The sequence below is a fragment of the Alligator sinensis genome, unplaced genomic scaffold (assembly GCF_000455745.1).
Source record: "Alligator sinensis unplaced genomic scaffold, ASM45574v1 scaffold520_1, whole genome shotgun sequence".
Taxonomy (NCBI): domain Eukaryota; kingdom Metazoa; phylum Chordata; order Crocodylia; family Alligatoridae; genus Alligator; species Alligator sinensis.
The window spans coordinates 1,329,181-1,346,583 of NW_005842064.1; the positions used below are offsets into that span (position 1 = coordinate 1,329,181).

At 39.0% G+C, this 17,403-nt stretch overlaps 1 protein-coding gene across 1 annotated transcript in view; it reads right to left on the reverse strand.

Annotated features, from left to right (window-relative positions):
- Positions 1–723: 723 nt before the first annotated feature.
- ZNF652 (zinc finger protein 652) overlaps positions 724–17,403 on the reverse strand; it is a 29,672-nt gene continuing 12,992 nt past the window's right edge. Inside the window, 4 exon segments of the mRNA XM_006039430.3 lie at positions 724–12,849; positions 13,255–13,399; positions 14,952–15,067; positions 15,949–16,096. Of these exon segments, the coding sequence (XP_006039492.1) occupies positions 12,335–12,849; positions 13,255–13,399; positions 14,952–15,067; positions 15,949–16,096 (924 nt within the window). The 3' untranslated portion in view covers positions 724–12,334.

Consider the following 17,403-nt stretch of genomic DNA (forward strand, 5'->3'; position numbering starts at 1 on the left):
CTACATTGTTACCAACACATTCTGACGCACCATGGAGGAAATGGAATTTGAATAATTTTCTCTTACAAATCTGCAACAAAATTGGAGTGTCAAACTAGCATCTTTGGCTGCTTTGAAATGTTCCCTATGTAATGTTTTCCTTAAGATCTCCAGGACAGGATTTTTCATAGTTAGCAGTGAACTGGACTTATCAACTACCTAGAGAATATTTTTATAGTTTTAATAGCATCCAGCAACAGCAAACGGTTCAGACAAATCAGGAAGTGTAGGATACTATAGTTAAAAGTCACAAGGTCTACATAAGGAAATAGAATGCTGTTACAAAAGCTGGAATTTGACCAGGATGCAGCAATTAACTTGAAGCGTCACAGGATGTACAAATGGTATTCAGTATTTTGAATCATCTGAAAAATTAAAGTTTCGGCTTTTCTGTTCCCACCATCATATATGGGCCACGTATCAGCTAGCTAGTGTTCTTCCAGCTGAACTATTTGAAATCAAGACTTGATGAAACGCATAGACGGAGACATTTCCTATTCAGTACTTAGGAATTGGAACCTGATTTGTTTAGATCAGAAACATGACAGAGTGGATAGAGTTCCAGACCATAAGCAAACTAAAATGTGTTATCACTTATTTTATACATGACATTTGCCTCCACATATCAGCTTTAGTGCAACTACTCACTGAGACGCACACTCATATATTATACAGTATAAACTATTTAGTACATTATAAAGTATTTTATTATAATACAGGCCATTGCCAGAGAAGCCTTACACAGAGGGGAGTGTACAAAGTGCCTAAAAACAAAGAGAGAAACGATGGCCTTGTGGTTAGGGTAGTAGACAAATATTCAAAAATACCTGGCTCTGTCCCCACCCTGGCATCTACTTCTGTATACCTCAAGCAATCACTCAAATTTCCCACCTATGGAATGGGGATAATGGCTTCAGATCTCACAGGAGCAACGTGAGAACAAACTAACATACATGAACTACTCACATGCTATGGTAGTGAGCAGCAGAGAAAATCCTATGAACCCACAAGTATAGGTTCTAGCCCACAGAGAATTTCCTGTTTTTGCTCAAAGCTTGTGGAGAAGGGAATCTGGATTGTGAAGCTTAACAGGTATTTCTCATTCTCACTGGGATTTTTTTTCCTCCCTTAAAGAAAAAAAAAAGTATGAATGTTTCACAGAACAGGGATGTAAACAGCGCTTCAATTCATCATCTGGTGTTGGGTTACCAATGCAAAAAGAAAGGGTGCATTTCTACTAAAAAGCTGAGCAGTGCCAACTGCTTTGTCAACAGCTACGTCATGGGTTCCTAATTTTTGCATGTTTCATAGGCTTTGCCAACGTGTGGTTTCCCTATTGTTTTGCAAAGTCCGAGCAAGTCAGCACACACACAGAGAAGTGGTCACAGCATTTTTCTAGCTTTAATATTTTAATAAAGTGCCATTTTTGGACCAGCACATGTGAAATACTGAGCACTATAGTCACTTACAACTGTTATCAACTCTCCTTGTTATTCCCTCCTCAATCACATCTCTCACTCTGTAGTAAACCTGAAGACCAAGCTGTGAAGTCAGACCATCAACATTCCCAGCAGTTTAATCAAAGGCCAAAATTAATTTTCGCTAAGGCCAGCCAGGACTGAAATAAGCAAAAATAATTATTTTTGATGGATTCTTACTGTTTTAATTTTTCAGTTCTGTATTACTGACAGTAGGAAGTTTCCCCACAGTATTCTGGTTAGTCAGTCCCTACATGGCAGCTTTCCTTTAGTTACTTCTGACCCCTTTTACTGCTTGCTGACAGCAGCTCCCAAATGAAACAGTAAATGGATCAAGTTGTAATAGGGAAAATATGGAAAGTCAGAAAAAGCTCAATTCTCCCAACTGCTTATAACAACTCTAAACTTTAAGATGTTGAACAGTTTCTCAGCCAGGGGGGGAAACGTTACTTCATTACTCTTTCTGTAGCATGAACTGAATTTTTTAAATATTATGACATTTTATTGAAACTCCATTTTGGATTCATACTCAGGCACCGATTCCACTGATTAAAGTAATTGATGCAATGTTGAAGGGTCCCAAAATAATTCTACAACAGATTTTGTAAGAAGGATTTAGTATAACACACAGTAAAGAGACAGATGCATTATATGGCTACTTCTTTTTACTTTGAACATTAGAAGGTTGGTTACCGTACATATCCAAAGGCCCAGCACCTCAAACACTGAAGCGGCACACCTCGTCCCAGTCATAAAAATAAGATATACAACAGTACATTGAGGGGTTAAAACATTTTTAAACATCCTGTAAATTATAATTAAACTTTCTTTTTCAAAACCATGTTTGAATTGGAAGAAAAGTGCACTCAACTACGAAGGACACAAATCTAGCAACTGAGTAAAAAAAAAAAAAAAAGGGCAATCCAGCTGGATTTCTCTCAAGGCAGAAACAAGGCATTATGAAGAGGAAAAACTGAAACATCTTGGAAAGCCTGTAACTACACATGAGGAAACGCTTGTCATAATGAGATAGGGACAAAATTGCACCATTGGCCACCAAAAACTAGAGGGGACATCTCCCCTCCCACCACAGTATTGTCCTACCAATTCAAAGATAGGGGGATAGTCTCATTCCATTTCAGCCATTTCACTCCAAGGATTGCTGCCAAACTTCTTTGTACAAGCTCCAAATAGCGATCATACTAGCAAAAAATAAAGATGAAATGTGCCGTGTGCGACATGTAAGGTTCGATCCTGAACTTCCATGAAATCAGTTGAGGCTGCAGTGTTCAACAAATGCAGGATAAAGCCTTTAGCTAGCTCTTCTTTAAATACAGTGCTTTTAATCCTAAACAGATGACCTTATTGCATAAATTAGTTCTCAGTGATTCATTGGATATTTTGCCTTTTGATTTTAGGAAAGCAATTTCTTTACTGTATCAGAAAATTAAACCTACTAAAGTGATAACAGTTTTAGTAGTCTCATTAAACTGTAGGGTTTTACCTCAGCATGGAGACAGAATTAAAGAAATAACATAAAACAAAACCATGTAATCAGCTTGCATGTTGACTAAAGGGAAAGGGTAACAAATGCTGCCCAGTTCTATCATCAATACAGCATCTAAAGTGGAATTGATCCAAGTGTTCTTTTTGCAAAGCTTCCACATTTCCCCGCTCTTGTAAAAGAGAACCCTGGCAAAGACACTGAACAAAAGCAAGGACCTTTTGACTACAATTTTATAGCATTTCTAATATTTCAGAATAACCCAAACAGCATTTTAAATCTCTGTATTACAGTACATCAGAGGTATCAAAGAACTGGCTTGCAGGCCAGAGCTATATCAACCAGCTTGCAGTACTGCTTGTGGGTTGCAGACTGGCATGCCACTTGCAGTGCATGGAACCCATCTAGCGCAAGCTGCACGGAGCACTGGAGCTGGTGTATGTGCTGCACATGGCACACAGGTGCCAATCTAGGGTGCACACTGCATGTGGCATCTGTGCCAGACCAGCTCCATGTGCTGAATCTGGCACATAGGGCCAGTCTGTAGGTCCAATCCAGCCCTGTGACATCCCATGGGCTGGATGGACGGCAACCTAGATTAAAATTCTCATGCTGCTGATTTCAGTAGACAAGTGAACACATAACATATATGCTGATGTTATGCAAAAGTAGAGGGCGAGACACAAGCAGGATGGAGAAAGAACGTATTACAAAAAAATCCCCAAAACAGACCAATTACAGTGTCCTAAATTAATGGCTTTCTAACCCAGCTCTCCCCAGGTAGGGAGTTTGTGTACAGAAATTATTGACACAGCAAGTCTCAAAGACAATGCCTATTTAAGGCCAAATATAGTCTATTCACTATGTGTACAGGGGCACTGGTCTTATGAAAATGTTGCCAGTTTAAATTCCCAACACCCAGAGCAAGGTGAGGTTGATTTCAGACAGATATTTGTACTAGAAAAACCTCCTAACCCGCATTCCTTGGCACTTTTAAGTCAGTAAAAGGGCAGCACAACTAAGTGGTTAGAATGAATGAGAGAAAGCATCAAGGGTTTTTTTGCGAGGAAAAAACAATGGGCAGGTCACTTTCTAAAAATCAAAGGAGAATAATAGAAGTAACTAAACCTCATCTTAAATACCTAATCTCAGCAAAAGCTCAACTAACTGGCAGAAAAATGTGTCATTCTAAAAAGACAGCTTTGGGGTTATTACTTTTCCAAAAGCAGAAGGTGCCCCCTGCTGCCCACAGAGCTTCCTGAAGGAGCACCAGAATTACCAGAAATTCCAAGGGAAAAACTATAAAAAGGAATGTCCTACTACTTTTTTATTTAGAGCATCATATTAAAAATTGGCAACCCCAGAAATATCTGGCTGCTAGCAAAATGTCTGTGTTAAGTGTCGGTGAACTTTAAGACAGAAAGAAATTATCTATAGCTGGGTGACCACACAGCAGCAAAACACTATTATAGCGATTAGGAAATGCAGAAAAAGCATGCCATCCTTTATTTTTAACTTATCTTTTATTTGGAGCAGAAGCCTGTCATCATTTTTATGCAATATCTGCCTTAATTTCTTTCAAGCCTCTCCTTCAGGCATGATATACTATGTCATTCATTTTCAGGCAAGTAACAGCTCACCAAGGACTTAGTTGATTTATCGGTATTATGGCTACAAGGGACTTTCTTCTGACTATGCAGTTCAGCCATAGTTAACTGTTCAAAAACTTAATCTCTCTACAATGTTTGGATTTGCCTGGAAAAAAAGCAAGTTAACTATTTTGAGGCAAGTAAGTACTGGAAGTCTAAGGAAGAAACAGTTTTCAGACCGTATTAATAGTTTTTAAACAGCTTCTTAAGGCCAGAATATCCTCATTCATTAAATTTACTCTGATGAGTAACCCAACGTTTAGTCTTGCAGGAATTAAGGACCATTGAAAACCTGACCACCTTCTACACCTTAAACAAACAAACAAACAAACAAACAAACAAACAAACAAACAAACAAACAAACAGCCATCTGTACATTTGGTATACCAGCCTCCCCCCCACCCCCCAAGAAAAACATATAAAAGACAGACACTTCATGCACTTACACCTTTAAGAAGATGAAGAAAAAATATGCAACATGTTTTTTATATTGCTGAGTTCACTACTGGAATGTGCACTGAAACTTAGTGATGAACGTGGCATAAAGAACCTATGCAGAACACTCTTCATTCCCAATTTTGAAAAACTAAGCAACTAAAGTATAGCCCTTTTTTCTTTTTCAGAGAACAGGGATGACGGAAAGAGGACAGGCTTGCATTGTAAAAACTTCAACTGTAGCAGCAAAAAATTAGATTTTGTAATTATACAAGAAGCTGAACCTGACTGTATGCACAGTATGCTATGCCACTAATTTTTAGGTGGCTTCTACTATACAGGTTTAGAAAGCTTCCTCAGAGGATCAGTCTAGGGGAAAAAGGAGAAAATTAAAACATATGACTCAAAGATATCCGTGGATGTGTTAGGTGAAAGAGTTCTAGAAGGGTGGGGGGGAAGGCAAAAGAGGAAACTTTCATTTTACTTTTGTAGAACCAGAGGCAAGGAAATAAATAATTTGGAGATCAAATTCTGAAACAACAGCAATTAATAGCTACATCCGAAAACCATTAGGAACCTATCAAATATAGGAGGCAGTGGAAAAAAAACATTTCTTGTTAGCATTATTCTAGGCCCCTTGGAGGCCAGAGAGAAGAGAGATCTAGACAGATCAAAAAATATAAACAGCCAAGATTGGAAAGAATTAACACATGAATAAAAGGTTCTACAGAAGTTTTATTTATGGAGATGGTTACTGAAAGTGTTGGGATCACAGAAGACTCCCATATTTCTGATCCTGAAGGCAAAAGCAAGGAAGAGCGACATGAGTCACGACCAGGGGCAAATAACTTTAAGTCATATCTTCAGTGCTTAAAACATTCAGTACTCGCAAAAATTACAGTGTCATCATTACCATCTGAGTCAAAAGTCAGAGACAAAAAGAAAGGGAGAACAAAGGGATGACAGATGTAGTGCAAGATGCCACTCATGTAAGTGATACTCAAGGATAAAATAAGGGTGGAGTGCAGGGGTAGAAGAAAGCTAGAGAGAGAGCCCTGAGGCACTCAACAGAAAGGAATGCAGGGGATGCCTCCCCACCAAAAATGAAACAACTAAGAGGTAGGTTTTGAACTGGGTGGAGTGTACTTGAGACACTTTTTTCTTCAAGGCACTCGAAGACCAAAGTGACCGTTCTAAAGCTGTACAGAAAGATAAAGCAGGAAGATGCTCACACTCTTAGAAGTTAGCCCCCAAAAACTGTATCTGTATGATATGAAATTCATAGCTGGTGCTTTATCTAAAAAGGTCAAAACCAAAATCAGATTTTATTAATCCAAGTTTTTATTTTGGTTTTGCATGTCCTGAGATCTTTGCAAAAAAAATTAGGTTTTTATCTATCTACATACAAATATATTGGATATGAAGCAACTAAATGTATCCCTTTGCTTGCTTGAAAAGGGCATAGTGAGCATCAGCAACTAGTAAAGACTTCTGTAAAGAGGAGATCAAACAGTTCTACAATATTTTGGTTATAAGTAATGAGTAAAACAAGTAATTGATGTGAAGTCTTTTGATGTAGCAAATTATGTGCGATGAAAACTGGTTACATGTTAATGGGATTTCAGAAATTGCAAGGTGTTTATGACAGGCTCTCTCAAATTTAATCCAGCAAGAGCTAACATATTACATATTCATAAATAATGAATATACCTTTTTCCAACTCTTGGAATTTGGCTGATTTAATGAGAAACAAAATCACTCTGTGATCTTCAGCATTAGTATTTAGCAATTGTGAAAACTGACAAATTTGTGGCTAATGTTTTAACTCTGCAATTTTTAACAGTACCTCTGACTTGTTGAGGTAGGGTTTAATGCAGCGAAGTTATTGATTATTTTTTGCTAAGAGTGAGATTAGTATGATAGCTTTTGCATAAAAACACTGCTAACATCCTTTCTGATCTTTAACATTCCCTATTATAACTATGCAAATTTTTTCCAGGTTTAAAAAATAAATAAGAACATAAAGGTTGCTCCTTTTGAAAATTTAGCGTACGAGGTTTTTAGCTCAGCAGTGTGTTTTAAGCAAAGTCTGGAAATTAAAATCTGTTTCCCCATTAAAAACCACAATATTTAAGGAGGCAAAAGCCTGAGATTACAAGGGTTTTTTCCTCTTTTAAGCATTACTGGAAAAAGTGGCAGACCTCTGCTTTCAGGAGAGGTTTAATGTGTTTGGGCAATACAATTGTTCTATTTTGTAAAAAATTCACTCACATCTTATACCTCATTACATTATAGACTGGAAAAAGCTCCAAGCATTCTGTTCTTTGCCTACAAGGTCTCTTAATATTTGTTAATTTGTTAACTGCCACATGTATTTACCTAATTGATCTCAATGATCTCTTGTGTAAATGTGTGTCCTGTATATCTTTTTAAACAGCTTTTTAAAGACAGAAGCTTAATTAAGCGCTATTTACAGATAAAATGCTCCATATCAGTGGGTAAAACTACACAGTTCAACAAGTTTATTTTTTAACTATTAGTCAGTGAATGGAAATTAAACCATAAAACAAACAAGTCTGGGCTACATTCCCAAGAGCTAGGAAGTTTCACATTATTAATTTAGTAAACTCAAGTGGCTCATTAAAAATTAAATACTGTTTTATGACAAGGTCCCTCACCACTTCTGCATCAAGGGCATGTTACTGTACCTTTATACTTTGTATGTAATCGAATTAACAGGGTTAATGCAGGAATATTTTACCCAAGTCCAAAACAACGCCAGTTAATATGACATAGCACTCTGAAAAACACTTAAGAATGCATACAATACAAATAATAGTTTGTATCTGAGCCATTAATTATAATACTATTTGTACTGTCAAGGGGTAGGGAGCAAAATTAACTGTCTTAAAATTATTGATCATTGCTGTCTCAGAGTTATATTTTGTTGCTCAGCTACTTGGATAAAAACAACTGAGGATGACAAATGGAAGTGCTTTGTGCTTTAAATGATCTAACTTCAGCTTTACCTCCTTCTCTTCTCTACCAAACAGGAACTCCCACCAATAATTGGTACAAGATCAACAGACTACAACAAGCAAAAAAGCAAAGACTTTCATAGATGAGGGCTATATGCAGTGAGTTATATATGGAATGCTAAGAAAGAGATGATGCCCATCAAAGACTGTAGCTTAGGCCTGGCTCATTTTCCTCCATAGAACCCAAGCTTGAATTTGGCTTACAACACAAATTCAAGAATTATTATAGCCTAACAGCTGTTCAGGGATTCATAAGAAGTGTTACAGCTAGATGTGAGGATAGCTTTTGATGCAATCATCAGTCCACCAAGACCAAGACTGACCACTAATTACTACTTCTGTCACCCGGACCAACAGAAAAGACAATCACCTAAATAGGCATGGTGACAACTGTTCTCTCATCCTGAATGCTTCTTTTCACATCAGCAAAAACTCAGCATAGGGATGCTGACACTTCTTTTGTTTGTCGTAAGGATAAAGATCTGTCCCCATTCCTAGCAGGTTTTAAATCTTTCCTAAGCTACAAATTTACACTTAAAAAAACCCCAGCTGTCATATTGCTGCTGCTATTTGCAAACATACTAACACTTAAAGGAAAGTTAGTTTATTTTGTGTGGTAATTAGTGTTTGTCAACTCTGGTGAATTTTCTCTTTTAAGTTATATGTTTAAAAGTTTGTAAAACAAATTTGATCTAGAGTCTAGAGTTTTATTCACCCGACTCAAGTTCAGTGTGTTGGACTTAGAAAGAGTGAATTCACACGCCAGAAATGTCAAGACTTGACTGCAAAAGTTTAGCTGATGTAAATTGTCTTTGCTCCAGTTGCTTGAATGGAGCTATGATGATTTACAACACCTGAGAAACTGCTCCTTGGAAGGCTCAACCATGCTTATTTTAAATGACAATGTAAAAATAAGCGGCTGTATTTCAAATAAAAAAAGCAAACACACATAGCCCACATTTGCTAAAGCCTTACAAATTTGAAAACAAGTTACCAATTTCCAACTCAAGAGAAAGTTCCTCAGCAAACCAAATTTACAAGTTTTGCTTTATACTTCTGTAACTCAAAACAGATTTTATTAATGCAAATAGCTTCCATTCCTGGACTGCCACCTGTATTTCCTCTGGGCTGAAACTCTTAAAATTTAGTATTTTTCTGTCACTATAAAAGAGTGCCTAAAAGGCCCAGTATAGTGTCAGTAACAATAACTCTTAATATACCCCAGGAAACTCTTTAGAAAACTAAAGGACACTCATGCATTAAAGCTAATACATACATTTATGCTTAGTTTCTTCACATATATTGGCAACTATTAGACAAGTGTTTTAGCATATTCCCCAGTGTTGTGTGAACCCTGTGAAAGAAGATTCATACTAATATAAATTCATCAAGCTATTTTAGGCATAATCAAGTAGCCATGGCAAATCTCTCCTTTGAATTTCCTGATTTGTGTACCATTCAAACTTTTCTGTTACTCTAGCCTGTGTTTTTATGGCACAATAATGCAGGAATTTCAGAACAACATCAGATTAATTTTTAATTTGTCCCCAGATGATTAAAGAGAATCTCTCAAAGTTATAGGTCGTACACCATGAAAATCTATTCAGAATGCGATTATGAAAGCTCATTTTGGGAGCCAATTTTACTTCTTTCCATAGAATAGTAGAAGTTCATATAACTTAGTGACAAAATCAAATGAAACCCAAGATGTACTGTTACTATGCATCACATAATAGTAGCCTAATACTGTAAATTTATTGAGAAGAAAATCATTTTGCAAAACTGGAATACAAGTGATTTGCTAAGATTTCTTTTAGCATTGAAAAATCATTTAATAACAGGCCTGACCATAAAATAGTGGCACCACAGAAACTTAGGTTGCAAACGTGATGTGGAATGCATAGAACCTCCAGGCAGACCCGCCACAGTAAGTACAACAGTTGTAATCATAAGTGTAAGATCACCTTCATAACTTGCTTTATCACCTCCAAGATAGGGTATATATAAATATTAGAGAAACATTTTTTTTTTTTTTTTTTTTTTTAGAAAAACAAGCATTATTTTTTATTTTTTTCAGAAATGCTGGGGGTTCAAGTTCAGTCATAAATGTATAGGTATGAGACTGCCTTTTTCTGTTCCTAAAATCTCTTATGTTTTTATGAAATAACATTAACAGTTTGATCGTAGAAATTCAAAATATTAAAAGAGCTAATTTCAAAAAGAACAAAAACATGGTATTTCAAAATACCATGCTTAACAGCATTAACCTTGAGAAAATAACGCTGGGAAGAATTTCCACAGTTTCTACTACTTTGAAGACTGAAGAAGTATCAGCCACAAAAGTCTAGTTCAGGAACAACTGAAATGACAAGTTAGACATTTGTCCGCTGGGGTTTCTGGATGTGGAGTTGAGTGGTACTTGATTTATTAAGCAGCACAAAATAGAAGGAAATTGTTTAAAAAAAAAAAAAAGCTTATGGTACATGGCCTTGGGCCTGTGTCATCACTGAAGGTGGCAACCATTACCTAGATTGCATAATGCTGCTATACTCAATTTCAGTTAAAGAGAAATACAAAGCTGAAAAATAACAGCCACTCACTGGTTAAAACTAATACATTTGGCTTTCCAGCCCACCATTCCTGTACCAAACTTGCCATTGTCATTCACTCAGTGGCTTCCAAGATTATGAAACTGTGACATGCCTAAAATTCAAAGTTTTCTATCCTATTACTGTAAAACAGATTTGCCAAAAACCATGACTATGAACCCCTGCAAATCATCCCATATTTTATACACATACTATGTTTATGGGATAGAGCTTCATACCGTAGACACAGAGCTATCAGCATTTTGTTTAACAAGACCATTTTCCCATTCAAATTTCTCGTCTGCGCAATCTTACAACCAACCGATCAGAAACATATTTATGACACTCGCATAATTTCCCTCTCCTAACAACTCAGGAATTAAAAAAAAAATCTGAAAGAGCAGCATTTGATATGATCCCAAAATTAAAATCATACCATTCAAAAAGCCATGAAAACCAGGCTCTCCTACATAGAGAGAAAAGATGCTTGGCTGGCTTGAGATAGTTTAAATCCTCTCTGATGTCAGATCTCTCACTCACCTGTGACTTCACAACTCATGAACTATTGGATCTCTTCACTTGTAAGGAGTGTATCCCTTTCTAACCCATTCCACACTTCAGTCCAACTGATCTAAGTGAAATCTGCAGAGCAGGAATATGGTATCTCAATATCCTTGTCCCATAAACCTAAGAGACTGTGGAAAAGGAAAGGGAAGGTTTAAAAAAACAAAAAAAGCAAAAACAAAAAAGCCCCCCAGTAAATAAATTATATGAAAGCTCTGAAATCAACACCACTTCTGAGGAAGCCTTGCCAGGAACTTCTTGGATTCCTCTCTTCTCTGAAGCACCTTTTGAGTTGTATGGATGTAAGAATAACTTTAACTATAGAAGCTATATGCATCTTTTAAGAATCACATTTTGATGATTATAAAAATTTATCTATTATACAACATAGGTCCAGCTACACTGAAAAAATTACACTGCTTATTGAAATACATTTCATTTTAGAAACAGACTACTAAATAGGTCTATACAAAAAACTCTAAAATAATTTCTGTAGTAAAATAAAGAGTGCGTTAGGAGAGCTACACAAACAAGAATTTTTTTGTCTTTCTCTATAATGCTTGTTATACTGTGATACGTGTCTGGCTCACTCCATAGCCAGCACCAAAAGCTGAAAAGAACTCATTACGATACACAGTGATACAATTAATGCTCTGTATTAAATCTCACAGCCTTTCCGATTAGTACAAAGGAAACCAGGCCTATCTCCTCTTTGAGGAGAAGTCCAGGATATAAAAGCAAGCATACCTCATCAGCTGATACGAAATTATAAAATTCCACAAGTCTGAGTATTTGAAATTTAAAAAAGTCCCCAGTAAAACACAAGCAAATTGGGTTTCGACCTGTTGGTTCCTCTGGTTCAAATGACCACCGCCAATTCAACTTCCTTGTTTGTTAACTGATTCATGGAAATATCAGGATGTTCTGCTGGGAGGCGCGATAGATGGAAAGATCCTCACCAGCTCTCCCTCTGCAATTTCCAGGAGAACATGTTTCCATATGCATAAAATGGGAAAACAGGTGGCAGGAAGCAAAAATATTAGTGGTGTTGTGCTGAACTGTTCTTTTCTGCCAAGTGTCGCAGAAAGTTGTCCTCACTCTGGCCTCTATGATTTAAAGGCTCACTCTTAAAGAGAGCAGGAGGTGGGGGTAGATGAGGAACTGGGGGAACTGGGAGATGGTGTGGATGGTGAGGGTGAGGGTGGAGGTGAAGGTGTGAATATGGATGGGGGATAGGACGTGGAGGAAGTGTGGTCACTGGGTTCAGATTGATTGGTGGAGTTGGGGTGGTGGATGTGTTCACTACAGAAGGGACTGTGGTAGCAGGAGAAGTTGTGGTTAGTGGAATCTGGACAGCAGGTGGCACATTAACAGGGCTTGTGACACGAAAGCACTTTTCCTTATGGGCCTTGAGCATGTTGGAGAAGCGAAATCGCTGGCCACACACATCACATGGATAGGGCTTCTCTCCTGTGTGAGTTCTGCGGTGTCTCTTCATGTTTGGGCGGCTAGTAAAGCTTTTGCCACAGATTTCACAGATAAAGGGCTTCTCTCCTGTAAGACAAATACATGCAGCAGCAAATTAGGGCCTACTTTAGCTTTAAGCAGTGAATGTTGCATATTGTATGAAGAAGACTGTATGTTAATTTTGACCAAAATAAAGACATAACTGCAGTTCTCTCATAGACGTCCTTAATTTTCTCTTGCATTTTAATGTGTGAAGATATTTGTGGTAAGTTCCCTTCAAACCACAATAACTAAAAAACCATGCCCAACCTTTGTTTTGCACATTGAAATACAGGCAGTGGGAGACAAGAGTAGCTAATGCATTAGCCTTTCATCTGTCGACTAAGGCAGAAACCAGCTATGGTCTCAAAATTTGTTGGGATTAATACAAATGAAAAACCTAGTATGTTAATGTGCTGGTAGCATCTGTCCTTTTCTTAGCTATGTTCTTACCAGTGTGTGTTTTCATGTGTTCATCAAAGTACTGTTTCATGTTGAAGTCTTTGCCACACCACTGGCACATGAACTGTTTGTGCCCAATGTGGATGCTCATGTGGGACCGCAGCTGGTATTTGTACTGAAACCTTTCATCACAGTTCTGCAATAGAGGGTAACCATGACATTCAGATATCACAGATAAAGAAGCAAAAAAGTTTCATGGAGGCATTCAAAACAAAGAGCACCTGAAATAGTTTAAAACGTAGACCCTTGTGGACTAATAAAACAGTCCAGACAATTTAACAAGAAGAGTAGGGCTTGGGTCTGCACTAGAAAGTTCTGATAGTATAGCCATGTCAGCTGGGAGAGTGAAAAAAAGATCATAACCCACCACTGACATAGCTATGCAATCAAAATCACTGGTGCAGACAGAGCCTATACCAACAGAAGACTGCCCTAAGATATCCCACTGCAAACAGTAGTCTCTCTCTCATATTCATATATATCTATATATCACACAACTCTCAGGGGATCCCTGCTTGGAGCACTACCTTGTATATTCAGGAGGGACGACTTTAAAAACAGTTATGAAAAGTTAGGGCTTAAAGTCAATATAAAAGATTGCCACTCCTAACGGGTTACCTCATGTGAGTGTGTACTACAGCAGTGCTCAACCTTCCAGACTCACAGGCTGAATGAGTGGCACTAGGTCTGCATTGCAGAGCTGGTCCAATCTGACTGCACACTGGCAGATCTAGTGGGCAGAACCATGGCATCCAGCCTGCAGGGCTCCACACAGGTCTGGAAATTTGGCAGCAGGGGAGTGATAATTAATACTCTGCAGCCACCAAATGTCCATATCCATGGGGGGACGCATGAGCCAGATGACATGTTTTGTGGGCCAGAGACTGAGCACACTGGTCTAGTATATTCCCTGTGCTGCTAGAGGGAAGAGACAATGGGTTTTTCCCAGAGCACTGTCTGCATTCTTCCAAGTCTATTTGTGGTTTGGCCTGTAGGTGTCTGGTATATTTCGATCTTCATCCCCTCCAAATCATGGGGAGAGGTGGGGAGCAGGGAAGAAGGTCTTCTGTTTCACCCTCTCCCTCCTTACCCTCACTCCTAGTGCTGGAAGCAATAGCAAACTTTGTTTTTTCCTTTATTGCTCCTAAGGTATAAAAACAAAATATCTGGGTAAGAGGTCTAAAATACCTCCTCTCGCTCCCATTTATTCCTGGCTTCAAGAAAAACTGAGAGCTTCTTGCTTTTCCCCTCAAAGCGTTCAGATTAACTTTTCTTTGCTTCCATAGCTTTCTCTGGAAGCAAACCTCATACAGTAAGTAGTCTGTGGTTATTTTCACTGTTCCAGCTTATATTTGTTTATAACAATAGTAAAATAAATGAGATTAAACATTACTTTGCTGTTGGCAGTGGTAGAGACTGGGACTCGATTCTTTCTATCAAGGGTGCTTCAAAACCTGACAGCAGGGACAGGCAGAAGTAACTCACCCAACATTTCAGTTTTGCATTACTGCTGTGAGTACTCATGCTCTGCTCTCCAAAGTGTGCCTTATTTTCAAGCCTTGATGGAACTGCACCACATTCACACCTCAAACACTTCCATATCCATTTGTCTTTCTAAACTGGTGGTGACACTTTGTTGCACAAGCCTTTTACCACATCAAGACCCTTCATTAAAATGGCAGCCTCACCTCACATCTGAAAGGTTTCTCTCCAGAATGTTGTAACGAATGCACTTTAAGTGACATACTGCGCTTAAATGATTTTCCACAGGTTTCACATGTAAATGGCATGTCCTTTGTATGTGCTGCAAAACAATTTCGTATAAGAAAAAGTTATTAAGAACGCCACATGCTACATTACTTCACTCAATCTTGAATCCTAGAAAGATTGGTTCTTCAGAGGTGAATATTATCTGGTGTTCCCAGTACTATGAATGTACACTTTTAGTTTTTTCTCTCTATCCTTGATCACGCTAAGGCAGGGTGGGCAAAATGGCGGATCCAGCTAGCAGATGGATGCATTTCCCAGCAGCCCCTGCCTGTATGGCTGGTTTCCATGGAGACCCCAGTAGCAGCCATGCTGTGATAGCATGGGGGCCAGGGTTTCTGTGGAGACAGGCCCCAGCAGCGCTGGCAGGGCAGGGAGCTGCTCTGGGGCTGGGTTGGGATCTTGTAGCGGTAAAAGCATGGTCCAGAGCCAGAGCAGAGCCATGATCTGCAGCCTGCATGCTCCAGGCAAGGATGTGCAGACAGCGGACAGCGGCTCTGGCTTGGCTCCGGACCATCCCGTCACCTCTGCAAGGAGCTGGGGCACAGCCACAATTCACTGCCTGCACATCCCTGTCTGGACCATGCAGGCTGCAGATTGTGGCTCTGCCCTGGCTCTGGACCACGCTGTCACCACAGCAAGACCCCAGCCCAGCCCCAAAGCAGCTCCCTGCCCTGCCAGTGCTGCTGCAGCTAGTCTCCATGGAAACTGGCCTCAGCCACGCAGGTAGGGGCTGCTGAGAAATGGAGTCCACTGCTAGCCAGATACGGCCTACTGGCTGGACTTTGCCCATCCCTGTGCTAAGGCCACTGGGTTACCTGTGTTATATGCTGTTTATTAAAAACAGTGATTAAGATGTACAAACCAGGAAGACAACAAGGTGGAAGTCTGAATAAACATAAAACAGCAAGAACTCACCAACCATGTGCTTTCGCACATGGGCCATGGTGTAGAACTTCTTTTCACAAATCTCACAGGAGAATTTTTTTTCTGCATATCCGTGGACAATCTTGATATGTTCATGGAGGGACCAGAGCTTCTTGAATGATTTATTACAGGAAACGCACTGAATGAAAGGGACAAACATAAGAAAGTTCAATTCAGAAAAAGATTCAAAGCTGTGAGTTTCAGGAGATCAGGCTCATATCCGCTCACACAAGAAAGAATGACCCCTCAAACAAGAAGGCAGTCAGCATCACAATACATACTACATCAGTTTGCATATCAGTCCATTTTACTGCTCTATGAATTTGGTAAATGTAGATATTTACTAGGACTACACATCAAAGTACAATGGGATGAAAGAAAAAAGAGTTAATATATTTGCAGTTTGGTGCCATCTGCTGAGGTCTCAAGAGCAGTGCAGTTACTACACTAATTGCTTACAAAACCCAATGGGATGTACAAGAACAGCTCATGTTGGATCAGTCTCAACTCAGTCTCTTAGTATCAGAAGCAAAGTTTTAGACTGACCACATCAGGGTCTTTCAATAATAGAGCTAAAAAACTTCAGGCTTTGCATAGATCTTGGATGGCTCAGGACTGAAAAGGATGCAATGTCTCAATCTCAGACAGCTCATTCCAGCAACAGGAACAAAAAGATAGCAATACATGGTCAGACTCCTCTGCTGCTTGAACTCTGGGTTCCTGGAAATTGTAAGATCAGAAGGTAACATGCAGGCCCCTCACTACTGATCTAAAACACTCCCAGATGCTGCTATTCTTATCTTTAATTTACATTAAGCAGAGGCTGTCAATTCTTTGGTGGTTTTATAGGGTGGGTAAGTTAGCATGGATTTATTTTCACATATTAAGACAGACAGCTGGATGCCAGAGAAGCACAAGTCCTAATTCTGATTTGGTCCTCTTGCAACATGAGGTCTAGTTTTCTGCATTTGTAGGCATCCATTTACCCAAAGACACCTAAAAATTGTGCACTTCAAACATTGGCACACCACAACCACCATGCACAAAACCAGAAGCACGAGGAATATGCTACCACATGCCACAAGTAAAAAGCAAGAGAAATTAAACACTGCCAATGCTCTGCCACTGAAGCGGCAGAGAATTGCTAACTATACGTTCAGAAGATCACAGGAAGTAGACCACGCCACGTGCTACAGAAGATGGGCAAAAGCCTCCACAGCCCTTGTCTCAGACCTGAGGGAAATATTCCTTCCTTATCTCAAGTCTGTCAATTGGTCTGATGATGAGAAGACCAAAACTCTCTAGCCAGATACCTGGGAGGTTTCTTAGGACTGGCAGAAGCATGAGCATACCCTAGTCAAAACTCACAATTTAGCCATTGCCTATGTCCAGTAGTTCAGATGAAGGGGGGCAGAGGAGGAGGGAGCAAACAAACAAACAAAATCC